The 16,029-nt window shown below is 52.1% G+C and overlaps 1 protein-coding gene across 1 annotated transcript in view; it reads left to right on the plus strand.

Annotated features, from left to right (window-relative positions):
- The window catches only part of PKD1 (polycystin 1, transient receptor potential channel interacting), a 48,306-nt gene that overhangs the window by 11,936 nt on the left and 20,341 nt on the right, over positions 1–16,029 (plus strand). Inside the window, exons 10-19 of the mRNA XM_032197737.1 lie at positions 686–957; positions 1,448–2,197; positions 2,950–3,081; positions 4,712–4,887; positions 5,330–5,463; positions 5,629–9,251; positions 10,287–10,433; positions 12,727–12,870; positions 13,835–14,114; positions 15,466–15,682. Of these exons, the coding sequence (XP_032053628.1) occupies positions 686–957; positions 1,448–2,197; positions 2,950–3,081; positions 4,712–4,887; positions 5,330–5,463; positions 5,629–9,251; positions 10,287–10,433; positions 12,727–12,870; positions 13,835–14,114; positions 15,466–15,682 (5,875 nt within the window). The remainder of the gene's footprint in view (positions 1–685; positions 958–1,447; positions 2,198–2,949; positions 3,082–4,711; positions 4,888–5,329; positions 5,464–5,628; positions 9,252–10,286; positions 10,434–12,726; positions 12,871–13,834; positions 14,115–15,465; positions 15,683–16,029) is intronic.

Consider the following 16,029-nt stretch of genomic DNA (forward strand, 5'->3'; position numbering starts at 1 on the left):
GGAATGATGAGAGTGTACGGAACACACGTAGGAGGGAATTAATCTTCTGAGTTGTACTTTAACACTTTGGGAAGACATGACACGTCTAATGGAACGTGTTCTGGTCCATCTGGCCCCTCAGGTTAATGAGGAAGAGTATTTTCTTGAGCCCATTTGTTCCTGATGGATGAGATGATCCAAAAAGCCTTTTACTCCTTGTACAACAGCTCAATACTCACAGTTTGGCAACAATTAATTTTGCAGGCAATTCTTTGCGATAGCCATATATTTGGCTGATTACGAAAGGATATTTTTTGACGCTGAAAAACTGATACTTTAACATGGAAACATTAACTTAAGAAAAGTTACTTAATGTGTTTTCAGCCTCAAAGCCAGCTCTGCTTTTGCTTGGAATAGCTTTCTCCTGAACACAGATCTCTTTTAGATTGCGAATTGGCGCATTCTCACTGGAAAGGAGACTGACTTTGTTTTAAACAATCTTCCTGCCTTTGTGAAATTTTCCAGTAAAACAGGACACTTCTGACTTACGTAGCACCAGGATGCATCGCAGTTGCAGCTTTTACTAAGGCTGGAGTCTTCATCAGTCACAGTGGGAAAAAATATGGTGAATTTGGAGCACCACAGAAGTGCACTAAGAGTTGCCTGGTAGGACAGTAATCTTTGCTTCCTCTTTCACCTCTTCCAGATTACCAGGAGGGACAAAATGCTACAGAACCATTCCGTACTTCTCAGGATGATGGGAACTGGACTCTACTTGAATGTCCTCCTGGCTTCCAGTGGTGTCATTTGACTGATTTGTGCTCATCGGCAAACAACTGCTGCAATGCGACAGAGTGCACCAACAGCTCTCTTGCCAGCAGCCCCGCGTTCCTGCAGCACAATGAAAGCCAGCCCAGCTATCAGCTCATCAAGGAGTTTCTCTTCACAGTACCAGCTGGCCCTTCCTCCCCCTACCTGGTCAGTGTTTATTACTGCTGCACCTCGTGGGGAGGTGGCTCTGGGTGCTTTGGGTAAAGTAAGAATTGTTCCTGGTTGGCGGATGGAGAAGCTGAAGTCCATTCAGATGAAGTGACTTGCCCAGGATCACCCAGGGAATATTTGGCAGGCCTGGCACAGGGCTCACACCACCACTGTCTGTTTTCCTCCCAGCAGTAACAACCTAGTGCAGTCAGCTAAAGCACTGTGCAGCCTCTCTGCTATTCCCCTTGCACTTAGGAAGTGCAGATGGAGCACAGAGCTGAGTTCCTTGTTAGCACGTGACATTTTTGATTTAAAGTGGCCAAGGAGAGCAGAGTGGTGAAATATTTCCCCACGCAGCGTTTGGATCTGTGGCTTTTCTGTGGCTTTCCCTTCGGCAGTAAATCCAGCCATTTTGCCCAGGCAAGAGTTGGGTGCTGAGCGCTCCAAACTTGATACCTCAATCCAAAAACATCTCCTCTCTCTGCAGGTCACGTTCAGAAACGAAGATATTTTCGTCAGGGCCAAGGATGTCTTCAGCATCCAGCACAGCGCAGGCCTGGGCTCCTTCCTGCAGTGCCAGCCAAGCCCCACGTCCCCTTACAGAACCAACTTCTTCAGCACAAACTCTTCAGACTGGGCACTCGGGCCGTCTGCCAGCTCCACCTCGGCCACCTGGATCAACGACACGGTTTGCTCTCTCCGCGTTCGCTACGCCGAGGAGCAGCAGGTCCCGGTGATCGGCCCCCACAACACGGGCCTGGAGCAGCCGGGGCCCTACACGCTCAGAGCCAGCGTGGACAACGGGCCCTTCAGCGCCAACCTCTCCTGCACGTTCTGGGTCACCTCCCGGGTGTCGGGCCTGCGCGTGGTCCACCCGGCTCCCCAGGGGGGCAAGGTGTACGTGCCCTCCAACCACACCTCCCTGCTGGTCAAGCTCTCCTCGGGTGCCAACGCCACGGCCCGCTGGCTGGGCGACAACCACAGCGTGCCCTTCGAGGGGAGCTGCCCCTCAGCTGTGGCTCTGCTGACGGCCGACTGCACCAGGGACACCAACGACACCTGGTTCGCCGTGCTCAGCCTGAGCGGCCTCAGGGAGGGGGCCAGCAGCCACGTGCTTGTGGCGGAGAACGCCGTCAGCTCCCAGAACATCACCGTCGTAGTGAAAGTGGAGGAGCCCATCCGCGGGCTGAGGGCCACGCCTGACCCTGAGAGCAGGGTCCTGCTGAACACGCGAGTGGTGAGTGGCTGCCGCTGCTGTTAGTGATGGTTTTTAGCTTCCACTGCTGGCGGTGTGGGTTTGAGAAGAGGAGGACTGGGGGTCAGGGCACAGCACTGCTTGCTGCTAAGCGCTGGCTCGTTGGGCCATGCATGTGGCAAACCCCACTGCTGCTCGCGGGCAGGAAGGCAGCTCAGCTGTGTGCTCACTGTAATTCCCTCAGTGGTAAGGCAGCACGTAGTGTCAGGGGCATACTGCCTTTGTATTTGCTCAGGGGATCGCTCAGAAAATTGATGTATTATCAGAGGCCAGTGATTACCTCCTTTTGACTTGTTAAGGCAGTTATTCTCGTAGGCATTTTGATTTGCTCTGCTAAATCCTTACACCAGCCAGCTGAAGCTATAGGCATGTTTCACCCATCCATCAAAGTCTTGGATTGCTCTGGTGTTTGCAGTCTGTTTTTTTTCCCCCTCAAATCCGCTGTCCCCAGAACTACAGCCGAGCCCTAGGAACCTGTTTAAGAGCTGCCCGTTGATAGCTGTGAAATGCTGTGATCAGCTTCTGGCTGCTTGTGGCAGGGTGTGCAGTGCTCTGTCAGCGACACGGCTGCAGATGGTCTTGCACCCCCGTGCCGTGCTCTGAGTGCTGTCTGACTGATACGTGATGCCTCCCAGCCTGGCTCTGCTTCTTCTCTGGGTCATCTGGAGATCTCCTGGGAAGCACTGTGAATGCTTTTCCCTTGCCCTAGTGTAAAATGTCCTCATGCCTTTCAGAGCTACGTCCCTGTGATGGAAGCCGGGTCAGATGTGACTTTCCGATGGACGGTAGATGATAAGCCATCTTTCACTTTTTACAACGTTGTCTTCAACGTTATCTACCAAAGCCCAGCTGTGTACAAGCTTTCGGTAAGCTAAGGCCTTTCCCATCATACCCCTTTAATCCTGGGTTTCCATTTCATCCACCAAACTAAGTAGGGAAAGCAACAGGGAGAGGAGAAAGCAGAGGTTTCTGCAGACACCCTGCCCCGTCCAGGAGCTGCCAGCAGTGCAGGTTTAGGCCGTGCACTGAATTGAGCTGAAGTTTTCACTGGGCTCCTAACGAGCTCATCTGTTGTTCCTCACTGAGCTGCTCATGCAAATGCACGTAGTAAGTTTCTTTTCCTGGCTTCCTCCCCTGCTGGCTTCTGCGTCTTTCTCATCTTTGTGTTCTCTTTTCTCCATTTTCTGCTTTCTTTTCATGGAGTACCTGTCCTTACTCCTTCCCAGCAGGAACGAGGCAGCGACCCCACAGCAGGGTGCTGCCCACTGCTTTGGCACACAGTAGATGTGCGTTTAGAACCAGGCAGGGGCAGGATTCAAATATAAGACTTTCGTAGCCAGGACAGAGCTTCTGGTCTCTGTCCTGGTCTCTTTCTACTGGTGCAGACAGGAGCAGTGATTTTTGTCATGACACCAGAAGGACTGAGAAAAAAGTCTAGACAGAAGGAGGAATCTGCATTGGAACAGGAGCTTACCTCTGGCCAGGACATCTTTCTGGTTCATGCCGTGCACTGCCATGCACAGTCTTGGTCTGGCTCCAAGCTGCTTGACACATTTGCAGGGTAATTGCTGGCTTTCTGAAGGGACACCAGCCCTAGCTCTGAGGGCATGCTCATGCTAACTTGCTGGGTGCAGCACTGTGCTGGCAAGCTTGGGTTGCTTTTACTTGCGCAGTTGATAAGGTGCCAGTAGGCTGGGTTCAGTGTAACAGGTCCACAGAAGCAGAGGCACAAACCTCTTACTTTTATCTGCTGGTGCGAGAGGTCCCAGCTGGGTTTGAAGGGTCCCTTCTGTCAGCAGCTCAGCTCTCCTGCAGGTGAGGTGGTGGCAAGATGCCTCATCGTTAGGTTTTAGTGTTACATGCCCAGATAATCTGGAGGATCCTGCTCTACTTCTGTCGTGCTCCTTCAGTCTCTCGCCTGTCCCTTCCCCTCCTCTGCCCCACTTTGCTCTCACTCCCTGCACCCACCACACGCAGGGTGCTGGGGCTGCCCGTGGCATGTTCAGTTTTAGGAGTCCCCCATCCCCACACTGTGCCTGGAGCTGCTCACCTGTGGCTGTCCCAGGGACACTGGGTGGTTCTTGCTCCCTCGGTGTCTGCAAGTCCCCACGCTCAGCAGTTGGAAAGAGCAGGGGGCACACAGAGCAGGCAAAAGGATGGCAGGGTCAGGGCCAGAGGAGCGTCGGGATGAGCAGCCTTTCTGTCCTCCTGCTGGCTAGAACCAGCCCTTCCTTGGGCTAACGTAGTGGTGGAGGTGTGGTGGGTCCAGCAAGAGGAGGCTGTGCCAGGTAGGTAAAACCATAAACCTTCCAGTTCATGCTGCTTCCAGTGCCATTCAGGCCACTGCTTCTGCCTCCCTGTCCCCCAGGCTAATCTTCTCTGACCTCCCCTGCCTGCCTGGGGCAATCTATCCCCTGCGGGGAAGCCCCTCTCGGAGCAGGGGGCAGCCCGGCACGGTGACCCCAAATGCGTTCTTTGTCCCACTGTCCTTCCCAGCTCACCGCCTCCAACCACGTCAGTAACTTTACGGTCAACTACAACGTCACAGTAGAGATGATGAACAAGATGAAGAACCTGACTGTGTTGGGTGTCCTGCCGGTCCTCCCGCAGAACAGCTCCGTGGAGTTCACAGCCAGAGTCCAGGTTGATTCAGCCGTGGATGCTCTGTTCCTGTGAGTCCTTTGCAAGTTGCCTAACTTAGGGTTTTGCTGTGCATGACTTACCAGCCTTCCCTACATTAGGACGCTTCTCAGGGCCAGTTGATTTCCAATGTCTCATTCTTCAGCCGCTGTCTCACTGATTTGAAGTGCAAACTGCTGTCTAGTTAATCCCTGGAAGTGTGATTCAATCACACTAGCTGGGACCTTTACTTCAAACCTCAAATACTTTTCATTTAAACATTTGCAATACTTCTTCAGTGTTTAGTTCCCTCTCTTACCAGTGCTGTGCTCTGCTCACAGCCACGGTTACGCAGCATTGGCCCAGCTACTTCTTTGGTACTTGGCATTACAATTCCTGTGTTGTTTTTTTTCCAAAAACCCCAGCCCTGCATCTGAAAGACCCAGGCTTGGGGCTTGTGTGGAACAGTGCAACATGGTCTGTATATTTCTCCAGGTGGGATTTTGGAGATGATGTCCAGGAGACATACCAGTTCAAACCTCCCTACAACAAGTCTTTCCTTGTCCCTGATCCCAGCGTCCATGAGGTTGTAATCGAGCACAATGTCACACACGTCTATGAACACCCAGGTAAGCTCGGGCTGGTTCTCTGTGGAAGAAGGGACTCAGATGTATTTGTTGGGGGGGTCACAAGGTGTCTTCAAATAAAATGGCTTGCTTGTTCTTGAGCAAACTGCCAGAGGAAATGGAAGTCTCTAGCAGCTTGCCTTATTTTTCTGCTCTCTTCCTCTGCAGGTGAATACGCTCTGATGGTTCAAGTATCAAACCAGTTTGAGAACCTCACCCACTCGGTCCCAGTTCACATCCACAGTTACCTGATTGATGTGAAGATGGAAGCAGAGGAAGATGTTTTGGTTGTGAGCCGTCCGGTCACCTTCAGAGCTACTGCACTGCCATCCCCTTACGGTGTCTGGTACACCTGGGACTTCGGGGACGGCTCCTCGCTGTTGACAGTGAGCCAGCCTACGGTGACCTACAGCTACTCCAGAAGAGGGGTCTACAACATCACGGTGTCCGTGAACAACACCATAAGCAGTGTGGAGACCGTCGAGTGTTACCAGGTGTTTGAAGAGATAACGGGGCTCAGTGTTTCTGTAGATGAGGCAGCAGAGCTGGGTGCAGCGGTAACTGTTAATGCTTCGGTGCAGACAGGGGACAGTATCACCTGGATATTTGATATGGGGGACGGGACGGTGCTGAGAAGCCAGGTGCCAGTGGTCGAGCACGTGTACACAAAGGACATCAACTGCACCGTGAACGTGACAGCTGTGAATCCTGTGAACTCTGTCTCCCAGAGCGTTCCTGTTCGGATATTTGTCTTGGAAGTGCTCAGAATAGACCCTACTTCTTGCATCCTTGAGCATCCAGATGTGCAGCTCACTGCGTACGTGACGGGGAATCCTGATGAATACATCTTCGATTGGACCTTTGGAGATGGCTCATCCAACGTCACGGTCAGCGGGGACCCTGTAGTGATGCACAACTTCACCCGGAGCGGGACGTTCCTCCTCTCCCTGACCCTCTCCAGCAGGTTTAACAAGGCTCATTATTTCACCAGTGTCTGCGTGGAGCCCGAGATAGTCAACGTCACGCTTCTCCCTCCCAAGCAGTTTGTGAGGCTTGGTGAGGAGAGCAGCTTCCAGGTCAGTGCCATGCCCCCCTACCAGTACCGCTACCGCTGGGATTTTGGAAACAATGAGTCCACGAGGTCGAGTGGGACTGAAGTCACCTACACCTACAAGAACACAGGGGTCTTCCTGGTCACAGTGACTGTCTCCAACAACGTCTCTTTCAATAACGATACGGCATTTGTGGAAGTCCAGGAACCCGTTGGGGTAGCAAAGATTGAATATAATGGGACGAGGGTGTTGGAGCTGAACCAGATCTACCTGTTCTCTGCCAGCATGAATGGGACCAAAGTGAATTACTTCTGGGACTTTGGAGATGGCACTACCCAGCCTGGCCAAATCACCACCCACTCCTACAACAACACAGGCCATTACACTATTGGTGTGACAGGCCGGAATGACGTGAGCTCCAATGAGACCAGGATTGAGGTCACAGTGAAACGGCGGCTTCAGGGGATTACCATCAATGCCAGCAGGACTGTGGTGCCGTTAAACGGCTCGGTGAGCTTTGTGTCCACGCTGGTAGCTGGCAGTGCCATCCGCTACTCTTGGATCCTCTGTGACCGGTGCACTCCCATCCAAGGCTCCTCCACAATTTCCTACACCTTCCGCTCCGTGGGCACGTTCAATGTCATTGTGACAGCAGAGAACGAGATCAGCTCGTTGCAGGACAGCATCTACGTCTACGTCCTGGAACAGATCGAAGGCCTGCAGGTGGCTAGCAGTGACCTGGTGGAGGATGTCTACTTCCCAACAAACAAAACGCTCCATCTGCATGCAGTGGTGAGAGAGGGGACAAACATCTCGTACAGCTGGGTAGCCCAAAAAGATGGCCATGCTGTGCAGACATTTACTGGGAAAACCTTTTCCTTGAACATCCTAGAAGCTGGGAACTACACTGTCTATCTGAAAGCCACGAACATGCTGGGATGTGCAACTGCTAACAAGACACTGGAATTCATCGAAAGCCTTGGTCTTTTAAAGCCTTATGCCTTCCCCAACCCTGTTGCTATTAATGCCTCTGTTAATATAAGTGCCACCATAACCAGCGGCACTGGTATTACCTACGTTTGGTACCTGGAGGATGGCTTCTCTCCCGTCACAACTGAACCCTTCATTATACACTCCTTCCAAAGCCCTGGAGCTATGGAGGTCATCGTTGGAGCAGAAAACAAGCTGGATTCGACCAATGCAACAATTTATGTCTGTGTGGAGGAGGTCATAGAGGGGCTGAGTATAGGCACTGCGGAACTGGACTGTAGGTATGTCTCTTCAGGCTCCACCGTGGTCTTCGAGGGGGAGCTGCAGAAGGGTACTGAAGTGACGTGGCTTTGGGAGGTGCCAAACGGCACGTTGACAGGCCAGTCCGTGGCAGTCACGTTCCCCACAGCAGGCTTTTATACCGTCTATCTGAATGCATCAAATGACATCAGCTGGGCTCTGGCCAGCAGGAATATCTCCGTGCTGGACAGGATTCAAGGACTGGAAGTGCTTGCCAGCAAGAAGGTGGTGGAGCCAGGAGAACAGGTCACCTTCATCATCAGGATGGTGTCGGGGACCTCAGTGAGTTACTTGGTGAGCATAAGTGGGGACTACTCCGTGGTGCTCAACGGGTCCAGGTACACGCATGAGTTCACCAAGAGCGGCGATTACTTGGTGACCGTGACCGTGCAGAACCAAATCAGCATCGCTCACGCCCAGGTGCTCATCTCCGTCCTGGAGGCTGTCCGTGATGTCAGGCTCCTGAACTGCTGCGAGCGAGGCGTGCCCACGGGCACGGAGAAGAGCTTCAGCGCCCAGGTGGGGAGCGGCTCCCGCGTCTCCTTCTCCTGGCAGTTCTCCCTCTGGAAAGAGCAGGGCCGCTCCGTGGTCACCATGGCAGGAGAGAGCGTTTCCTACACTCCAGAAGCTGCCGGGCTGCTTGAGATTTACCTCCGTGCCTTCAACGACTTGGGAGGTGTCAATATCACCAGAACGATCCAGGTCCAGGACCCGATAGTCCACGTCTCCCTCACCGCCTCCAATGCCTTTGTCAACAGGACAGCGCTGTTCGAGGCCGTGGTGGTGCCCAGTGCCAGGGGTGTGGAGTTCCTGTGGACGTTTGGGGACGGCTCTTCCACCCAAACCACCAGGGTCGCGGTGGCCAACTATTCTTACCTGAGCCCTGGGGATTACCTGGTGGAGGTGAACGCCACCAATCTCATCAGCTTCCTCACGGCCCGCCTCACCGTGACCGTCAGAGTTCTGGAGTGTGAGGAGCCAGAGGTGGAGCTGGCCTTGCCCCCTCAAGTCGTGATGAAGCGGTCCCAGAGGAACTACCTCGAGGCACAGCTTGACCTGCGGGGGTGCATCAAGTACCAGACGGAGCACCTGTGGGAGATATACCGGGCACCCAGCTGCCTGAGCCTGGACGAGGCCAGCAGGATCCATCTGCCCAACGTAGATGTGAACAGGCCGCAGCTGGTTATACCAAAGCTTGCCCTGGAAGTCGGCAACTACTGCTTCGTCTTCATCGTCTCCTTTGGAGATACCCCACTGTCCAAAAGCATCTTTGCCAACGTGACCATGATACCAAGTAAACTGGTCCCAATCATTGATGGGGGCTCATACCGCGTGTGGTCCAACACTCAGGACTTAATTTTGGATGGGGAGAAGTCCTACGACCCGAACTTGGAAGATGGTGAACAGACTCCGCTGTTTTACCAGTGGTCTTGTACGTTCTCCTCCAAGGTAAGAGAACATTTTTGCACAGCCACAGAGGGTGATAATTCGGGAGCTCCAGCTCCACGTCAGCTCCACTGTATGAGCTAGTGTCTGGGTTGAAATGGTGGCAAGGGGAGCTTTTGTCAGGACCTTTGACAAAGCTGCTCAGGAAGGGGGGTTGCAAAGATTGCCCAATTCCCAGCTCAGGGTGGTGGTACAAAGGTTTTGGGAGGAGCTGTGTGATGCAGTCTGCTGTGGTCCAGGGCTGCACAATGCCCCTGCGTGCTTCAGAAGCATTTGCACTGGAAGCTGAAGCATTTTCATTGCTGCTTCCTTTGGACTTGGCCTCTGCTTCATGTTTTCAGTGTAGCTGCTTCCATAACCTGGAGCAATTACAGAGCTGCTGATTGCAGTCCAAGGAGCTGAGGGCTCTGGTCCCTCTTCCATTAACAGTCCAAAGGTCTCTGATAGCAGCAGGGGCCAGCGTTGGACTTCAGAGGAGGCAAGTCCCAAGGAGGTAGTCCCAGACAAGTTGCTGTGCCTGTCCTTCTGGCACACTGAAACGATCTGACACTGCAGTGGTAAAAGGGCAGGGGAGAGTTGCCGTTCAAATTGTCATGGGAGATCCACCTGGGGAATATTTTTCTAATTGAATGCAGGATTGTTTTGCTTGTAAAAGATCATTGTTTTCTGTCTTTACAAAGTAAAAAAAACGTGAAGTGTGTGTGGATTAGACTTTCAAGTTCAATTTGACGTTTTTTGTGTTGTTTGGCAATGTTTATAAACTTTAATTCATGAAAAGTTAATTGCTATCAAATAAGAATTTGGAACTCAGACGAAATACAGGAGTGTTTTAAAAACTTCTTACTAACCTGAAGAATAGGATGGTGTGCCTTATTACCCACACCCCGCCCCGTTGCTCCCACCCCGGCGGTGGCGTTGCGCAGTAAGGTCTGTGGCAGTGATTTGGCTTTGTGTGGGCCTGAATGTTTTGGCTGTGGACTAACCCGACGTGCACCCGTACCAAGGAGGGTTTGAAAGTTCTTTTCTCCTTGCAAGCAGAGCTCGGCTGCAGGGTGCTCTCTGAATTTCAGTGCCAAGGGAGGAAATGTCACAATTCCCAAAGCTGTATTAGAAGCAGATGTGGAGTACACGTTCAACCTCACTGTCTGGAAGGAGGGCATGAGTCCCGAGGCAACGAATCAAACCGTACGTACCACAGAACGCTGTCACTTTCTGCCTTTCTGCGCCCGTTGCTGGGCACAGCCATGCTGGATGTCTGCTGGATGTCTGTTCTGTTCTGTCTAGAGCCTTCCAAGGAAGAACTAGAACCTTCTGAGGTTCTGTTTCCAAGGTCCCAAGGTCTCCTTCCCTGGCCTGAGTGGAGAGCCAGTGCCAGTCCCATGAGGGGCTGTGGAAGGCTCCACTATCAGAGGTGCAGGGGAAGGAGATATTAGGACATTGCTGGGGCTCCATAACCAATCCCACCCAGGTCATTGGCAGGAGCAGACACTGGTATTTCCGTGATATATTCATCTATGCTGCCTTGGGCAGCTCTTTGTGCCTGTCGTGCCAAGCCCTTTGAGCTTCTTCCTTCCTGCGGAGCTGGGGTTGGTCTCGCTGCGCAGCCTGGTGTTAGTCACCCAGCCCTGGGCTGCTGCCATTCCTGGGACCAAGAGGCAGCAGATCTGTAAGAGAACAGCAAAGCAGCCCATGGTCAGTCGCTGTTCCACTGCTGTGTGCAGTGCCGGGCCCTTCACACGTCACCTTTCCAGGCTCTTCCCTGATTTTTACCCAGAGAGAGCTTCCTAAGAGTTGGTCCTTAATTTCACTGTCAACAGTTCCTCTCTTCTCTCCTTCTGAGTTTTTTTAAGGGAGGGTTTTTAAGTGCATGTTGTTTATGTCAAATTAAGCCCAACACTGAATGCATCTGCAGTCCGACAGCAGTTATGGTTTATGTCAGAAACATTCATCGTGGTGTGTTTGGCAATTAGAGATATAGTTAGTCTGAAAATGGAAATTCTTACTGCCTGGGTTTTAAACCAAAGCTGGAGGATAAAAAGAAAAAAATTAAATTGATAGTCTTTCAAGGACATTCCGTACTATCTGGTTTCCATGCATGAGCGCAAAACAATGATTCCAGTGTCATAGGAAATTTGCAAATACTGGAGGAATGAATGAAGCTTCAATGCACTCAGGCTTAATGCTGCGGAATATTTATCCCCTTTTAAAAGTCTGCCATACTAAACAGTGTCTTCACCATTGTCTTTATTTGAATTCAGAATATTCATTATGCCAGGGCAGAGGGCTCTGGCCCCTGCTAGATGGTCCTGCTTCCTAGGGGATTAAAGGCATTTGGACAAAGAACCGGGCAGAGCTCAGCAGCCATCGTGTCTGGAGACCGGTGCTTCTGAAGCTTTCCTCCCTTGGAGTGCTTTTCTGGGGAGCTGTGATGGATGTCTTGAGATGTGCAGCTTAGATCAGAGATAGAAGTCCAGAATAACACCCTGCTCTCTGGAAAAGGAGGTTCTTCCACCTGCTGAGCAAGGAGCGCTTGATGCACAGCAGGACTTGCATTTAGCTAATTTTGCCACCATTCCTGTCTCATTCCTGTCTGTGCCAGGAATGCTCACAGCACTCGAGAGCCCAGTGGTGCAAGCTGGTGCCAAGCTCAGTAGATGAGAGCAGGAGCTGGGGAGGCAGCCTGGGGGGACCAGGCACTGCCTTTGCAGAGGACATCCTCAGTTCACCAGGCTCACTGGCTTGCTCTGAGCTCTCTGTTGTTCTGTAAAAGCTTCCTGTTAAGCACCCTGTTGTGCCGAGGACAGGAACCCACAGCCCTGCACTGTGTGCACCGCAGAAGTGCGTGATCCCTCGGGGTCAGGCTCTGCACAGCTGCAGAGACAGGGCCAGGGGTTTGGCCCCCAGAAAACAAAGGAGAGTTGCAGTTGCTTCCTGGAGCAGGTGCTCACCAGATGTTTGGTCTGCGTTATAACGGAGGCTTTCCTCCTTCCATTTAGACTTCGCCTCTTTTCCAAGCTGTAGTGCAGATCTCTTTTTTGTAGGGCTGAGAGCCGTCCTGCGATGCTCAGAACAGCAAAGTGCTTCAGGTAGCATCATCCCCACCCTGAATGGCAAGTAGGACTCACTGGGAATTCAATACAGGGTACAAGAGGGGCATTTTGAAAATGATTTGTGTTGAAAAATGCAAATAAAATAAACCCAGAATTTCCGTGATGGGCCCAGCTTGGCTTTGGGTGGCTCTTGAAAATCAGTGGCAGAACAACTCACCTCGCCCAGCATAAGAAAACTGAGGTAGCTGAAGTCTGACCTGAGATCCTTTGGAAATCCCTCTCTGCTGTCCCCTTAGCACAGAGTGGGCTGGTGCAGAGCAACTCCTGCTTGGAGAACCAGGTGCTGGGGTGGCTGCTTGCTGGTTAGGTGTCTCTATTCTTGCCCCCCAGCCTCTCAGACCTCCTGACGGAGCCTCTTGTTTTCCCAGGTGTTCATCAAGAGGGGAGGAGTCCCTATCGTGTCCCTGGAGTGTGTTTCCTGCAAGGCTCAGTCCGTCTACGAAGTCAGCAAGAGCTCCTACGTGTACCTGGAGGGGACCTGCCAGAACTGTCACAATGACTCCAAGCTCGGGGTAAAGCCATCCGCAAATGCTGGTTGTTGCTCCACTTTTGGTAGACTTCAGGGAGAACGGGGGAGTCCCAGAGGTCAGGGTGGAAAGACTGAGTCCCCGGGCAAGCTGTCTGAGCTTCCCCTTGCCCGAGGTTGTTCCAGCTGCATCCTGATGGAGACAGCTGCTCTGGTGGGCCTGCAGGTTGTGGGACACGTGCCCTGTTAGTGCTCCATCAATGTCTACCCAAGGGGGGGCCTTGCTGAGTTATTTTCAAGCCAAGCCTATGAATGACCAGTCCTTTTTATGCAAAGGCCACGTTTTTCCTGTAACAGATCAGTGAAGTGCTTTTATCTCCCTGCTGGTTGGCATTTCACACGCTGTTCTGGTGGTTCAGGCAGAGGTTGCTCAGTCCCTCATGCTCTCCTTTAATTACAGATTCCACTACGCAGCGTCTCTGCAACCTGTTGAATGAAACAGGTCTTGGAAGTGGAAGTCCCTCTGTGAGAGCTAATCTGTATTTCTCCCAGCAAGGCGAGCATGTACTTGCATGGCATTTGCTGGCCGGCTCTCTCAGCAATCCTCTTGTTATCACAATTGTACATTTGTGCTATTAACAGTAATCATCCAGGACACGTTCAGCTTACAGCATATAAAACATGGTATCCCGTGGAGACTCCACCAGTACTTAATTTATTTCCTGTGTTTTGTATTCTGTATTATGAAATATTCTGTCGGAGGATGATGTAATCCCAGAGACTAAAGCAGATCTCACAGTGGAAATATTCCCACCAGACATTTTGGAAAGGTTCCAGTTCTTGTTGCTGTAGCACACGAGACTAAAGCTGAATTATCAACTGCAAATTTGGCAGACGCTCCCACTAGAAATCTGTTACTTTTTATAAGAGACTCAATCTGAAAACGTTTCGGGGCATAACTTCAGATTCAAACAAAACCTCTCCTGTCTTTCCCCTCTTCATCTCCGCAGAGATGGGCAGCGCACAGCTTTAAAAACAAGTCCCTCGTGCTGGACAAAAGAACTACATCCACTGGCGATACAGGAATGAACCTGGTCTTGAGGCAAGGGGCGCTGAAGGACGGGGAGGGGTACACTTTCACCCTCCACATCACAGACCTCACGACAGGGGAGGAAGGCTTTGCCTCCATTGACCTGCTGCCCAACCAGCCTCCCGTCGGAGGGTCCTGCAGGCTGTTTCCCAGAGGACCGCTCCGGGCACTGATGGCAAAGGTGCACTTTGAGTGTACAGGTGAGTGTGCTGGGCGCTTGCCAGCCCTCTCTGTTCTTCGTGGGCAAATGTTTCTCCTGCTCAGTAAGTTACCAGCTGCCCTTATTCTCACAGAAGTTGTCTTTTCCCTACCTCCAGCCCCAGGACACTGTTGGTCAGGCCTGAGTTCAGAAGTGGACCTTAAAATTTCTGTTCCCCTTGGACCACAAGCAGTTTTGTGTGATCAAATTAAGGAGCTCTCTAAAATTCACGGCAGGCACTTTTTTTATACCTAGTCCATGTATTTGAATGGCAGTATCCAGGGCAGGACAGTACTCATGGAAGAAACTGGCGTTTTGGGGCAGGAAAAAGAACATAGATGCTCTAAACTGAGTCACACAGACGTGGGAAGAGTAGAGACAGAGCACTGGGGCCTTCTCTTCCATGTGGGCTGGATGTTCCCATCAGCAGTTACCTTCTCAACCAGCTGCAGAGACAGCAACAAAGAGACCAGCTTTGGAAAAGCGGCCTGGCTGACAGCCTATAGCCTTGGGCCAACGAATAAGTGCCTCTGAAAACCTTATTTCCCCAAATGATTAGTGTTAGAGATTAATGTGTTCTGTGCACAAATGCTGGGAAGCCACGCCGCAGAGGAAATGACGAGCCCTGCTGGTTCTGGGGAGCCTGGTCACCGAAGCGCATTTTAAGCTGGAGGAGAAACAGAAGTGTGCTCAACATGCTGTGACTGTGACTTTGGTACGAGCTACCCAGAGTATTACCCAGAGTAATTATGAAATCAGTACGTCTTTGGAGCAGTGGGAATTCTAGCTCTGGGTGATTGTTTTTAAGCTGAAGGGGAATGCTCAGGACGCAGCCCCGCTGGTCTGTGTCCAGTGCAGTGAGCCCTGGCAGAGCCAGGTCCTCCCAGTTCTTCGCTGGTGCTTACTGGCAGAAGTGCAGCGGATTTCCACACTGCCCAGCCCCACAACATTCCCTGTATTATCCAGGAGCTTCAGGGAAACTTTTATGCAGGTTCTGTCCTAGAGCCATTTGTTCCTAAAATGTTGAACTGCCTGAGGGCTGCACCAAGCTCTGTCTAGTGTAAAATTTTGCAGGATTGGTGCAGAAACTGTGACCTTGGATGAGTGCTGCTCTATTCTCATTTTTATTTTATCTGGGAGCTCTTCACAGACCCGTTCAAATGTTACAGGATACAAACACCCACGCAGAAACCCCTAAACATCAGGAAAAGTGTCAAACCTTTGCATTGCAGCCCTGAGAACATCATCCGGCCTGCTGGAATTCTTAAGCTGCCCCAACTGTGGGCTCCAGGGTGGTGACATCTCCCCAGTGCCCTCCCCCCCCAGTCACCTCTTTTTGGGTTTGTTCGCAGGCTGGCGGGACACGGAAAACGTGGACGACCCCCTGGTGTACATCCTGCTGGCGTCGCGCCGCCGCGCCGGGCACTACCACGAGTTCTGCGTGTACAAGGGCAGCCGTGCCGAGCACAGCGCCTTCCTGCCCCCAGGCTTCCAGGAGAGCGGCTTCGTGGTGTCCGTGTCAGTCCTCGTCCAGGACCAGCTGGGTGCCACCGTGGTGGCCGTTAACCGGTAAGGCTGGGGGGAGGCTGCTCTGGGGCTGCGCACCGTGCCGGGGTCTGGCTGAGGCTCCTGGGTGTCACATCCTGGTGAAATGTTCTCCTCCTGGACAAGGCCCCTGCAGAAAGGCAAAGGGAGATTTAGCAGAAGTGAGGCACTGCAGCCACAGAGAGCTCCAGTCTTTGTGGATCGTCTCCCAAGGGGGAGACTTTTTTCCCAGCACTTAACGGCTCCCCTGACTCCCCTCTTAATTTCCTGCTGACATTTTGCTTTGAAGGCACGGTGTCACTTTTTCAGAAGGTCTCTAATGCTCTGTGCTCTGCCCCCTTCTGTGCATCAAGAGCTGCTGAAGGAGAAGT

The sequence above is a fragment of the Aythya fuligula genome, chromosome 15 (assembly GCF_009819795.1).
Source record: "Aythya fuligula isolate bAytFul2 chromosome 15, bAytFul2.pri, whole genome shotgun sequence".
In the NCBI taxonomy this organism is placed as follows: domain Eukaryota; kingdom Metazoa; phylum Chordata; class Aves; order Anseriformes; family Anatidae; genus Aythya; species Aythya fuligula.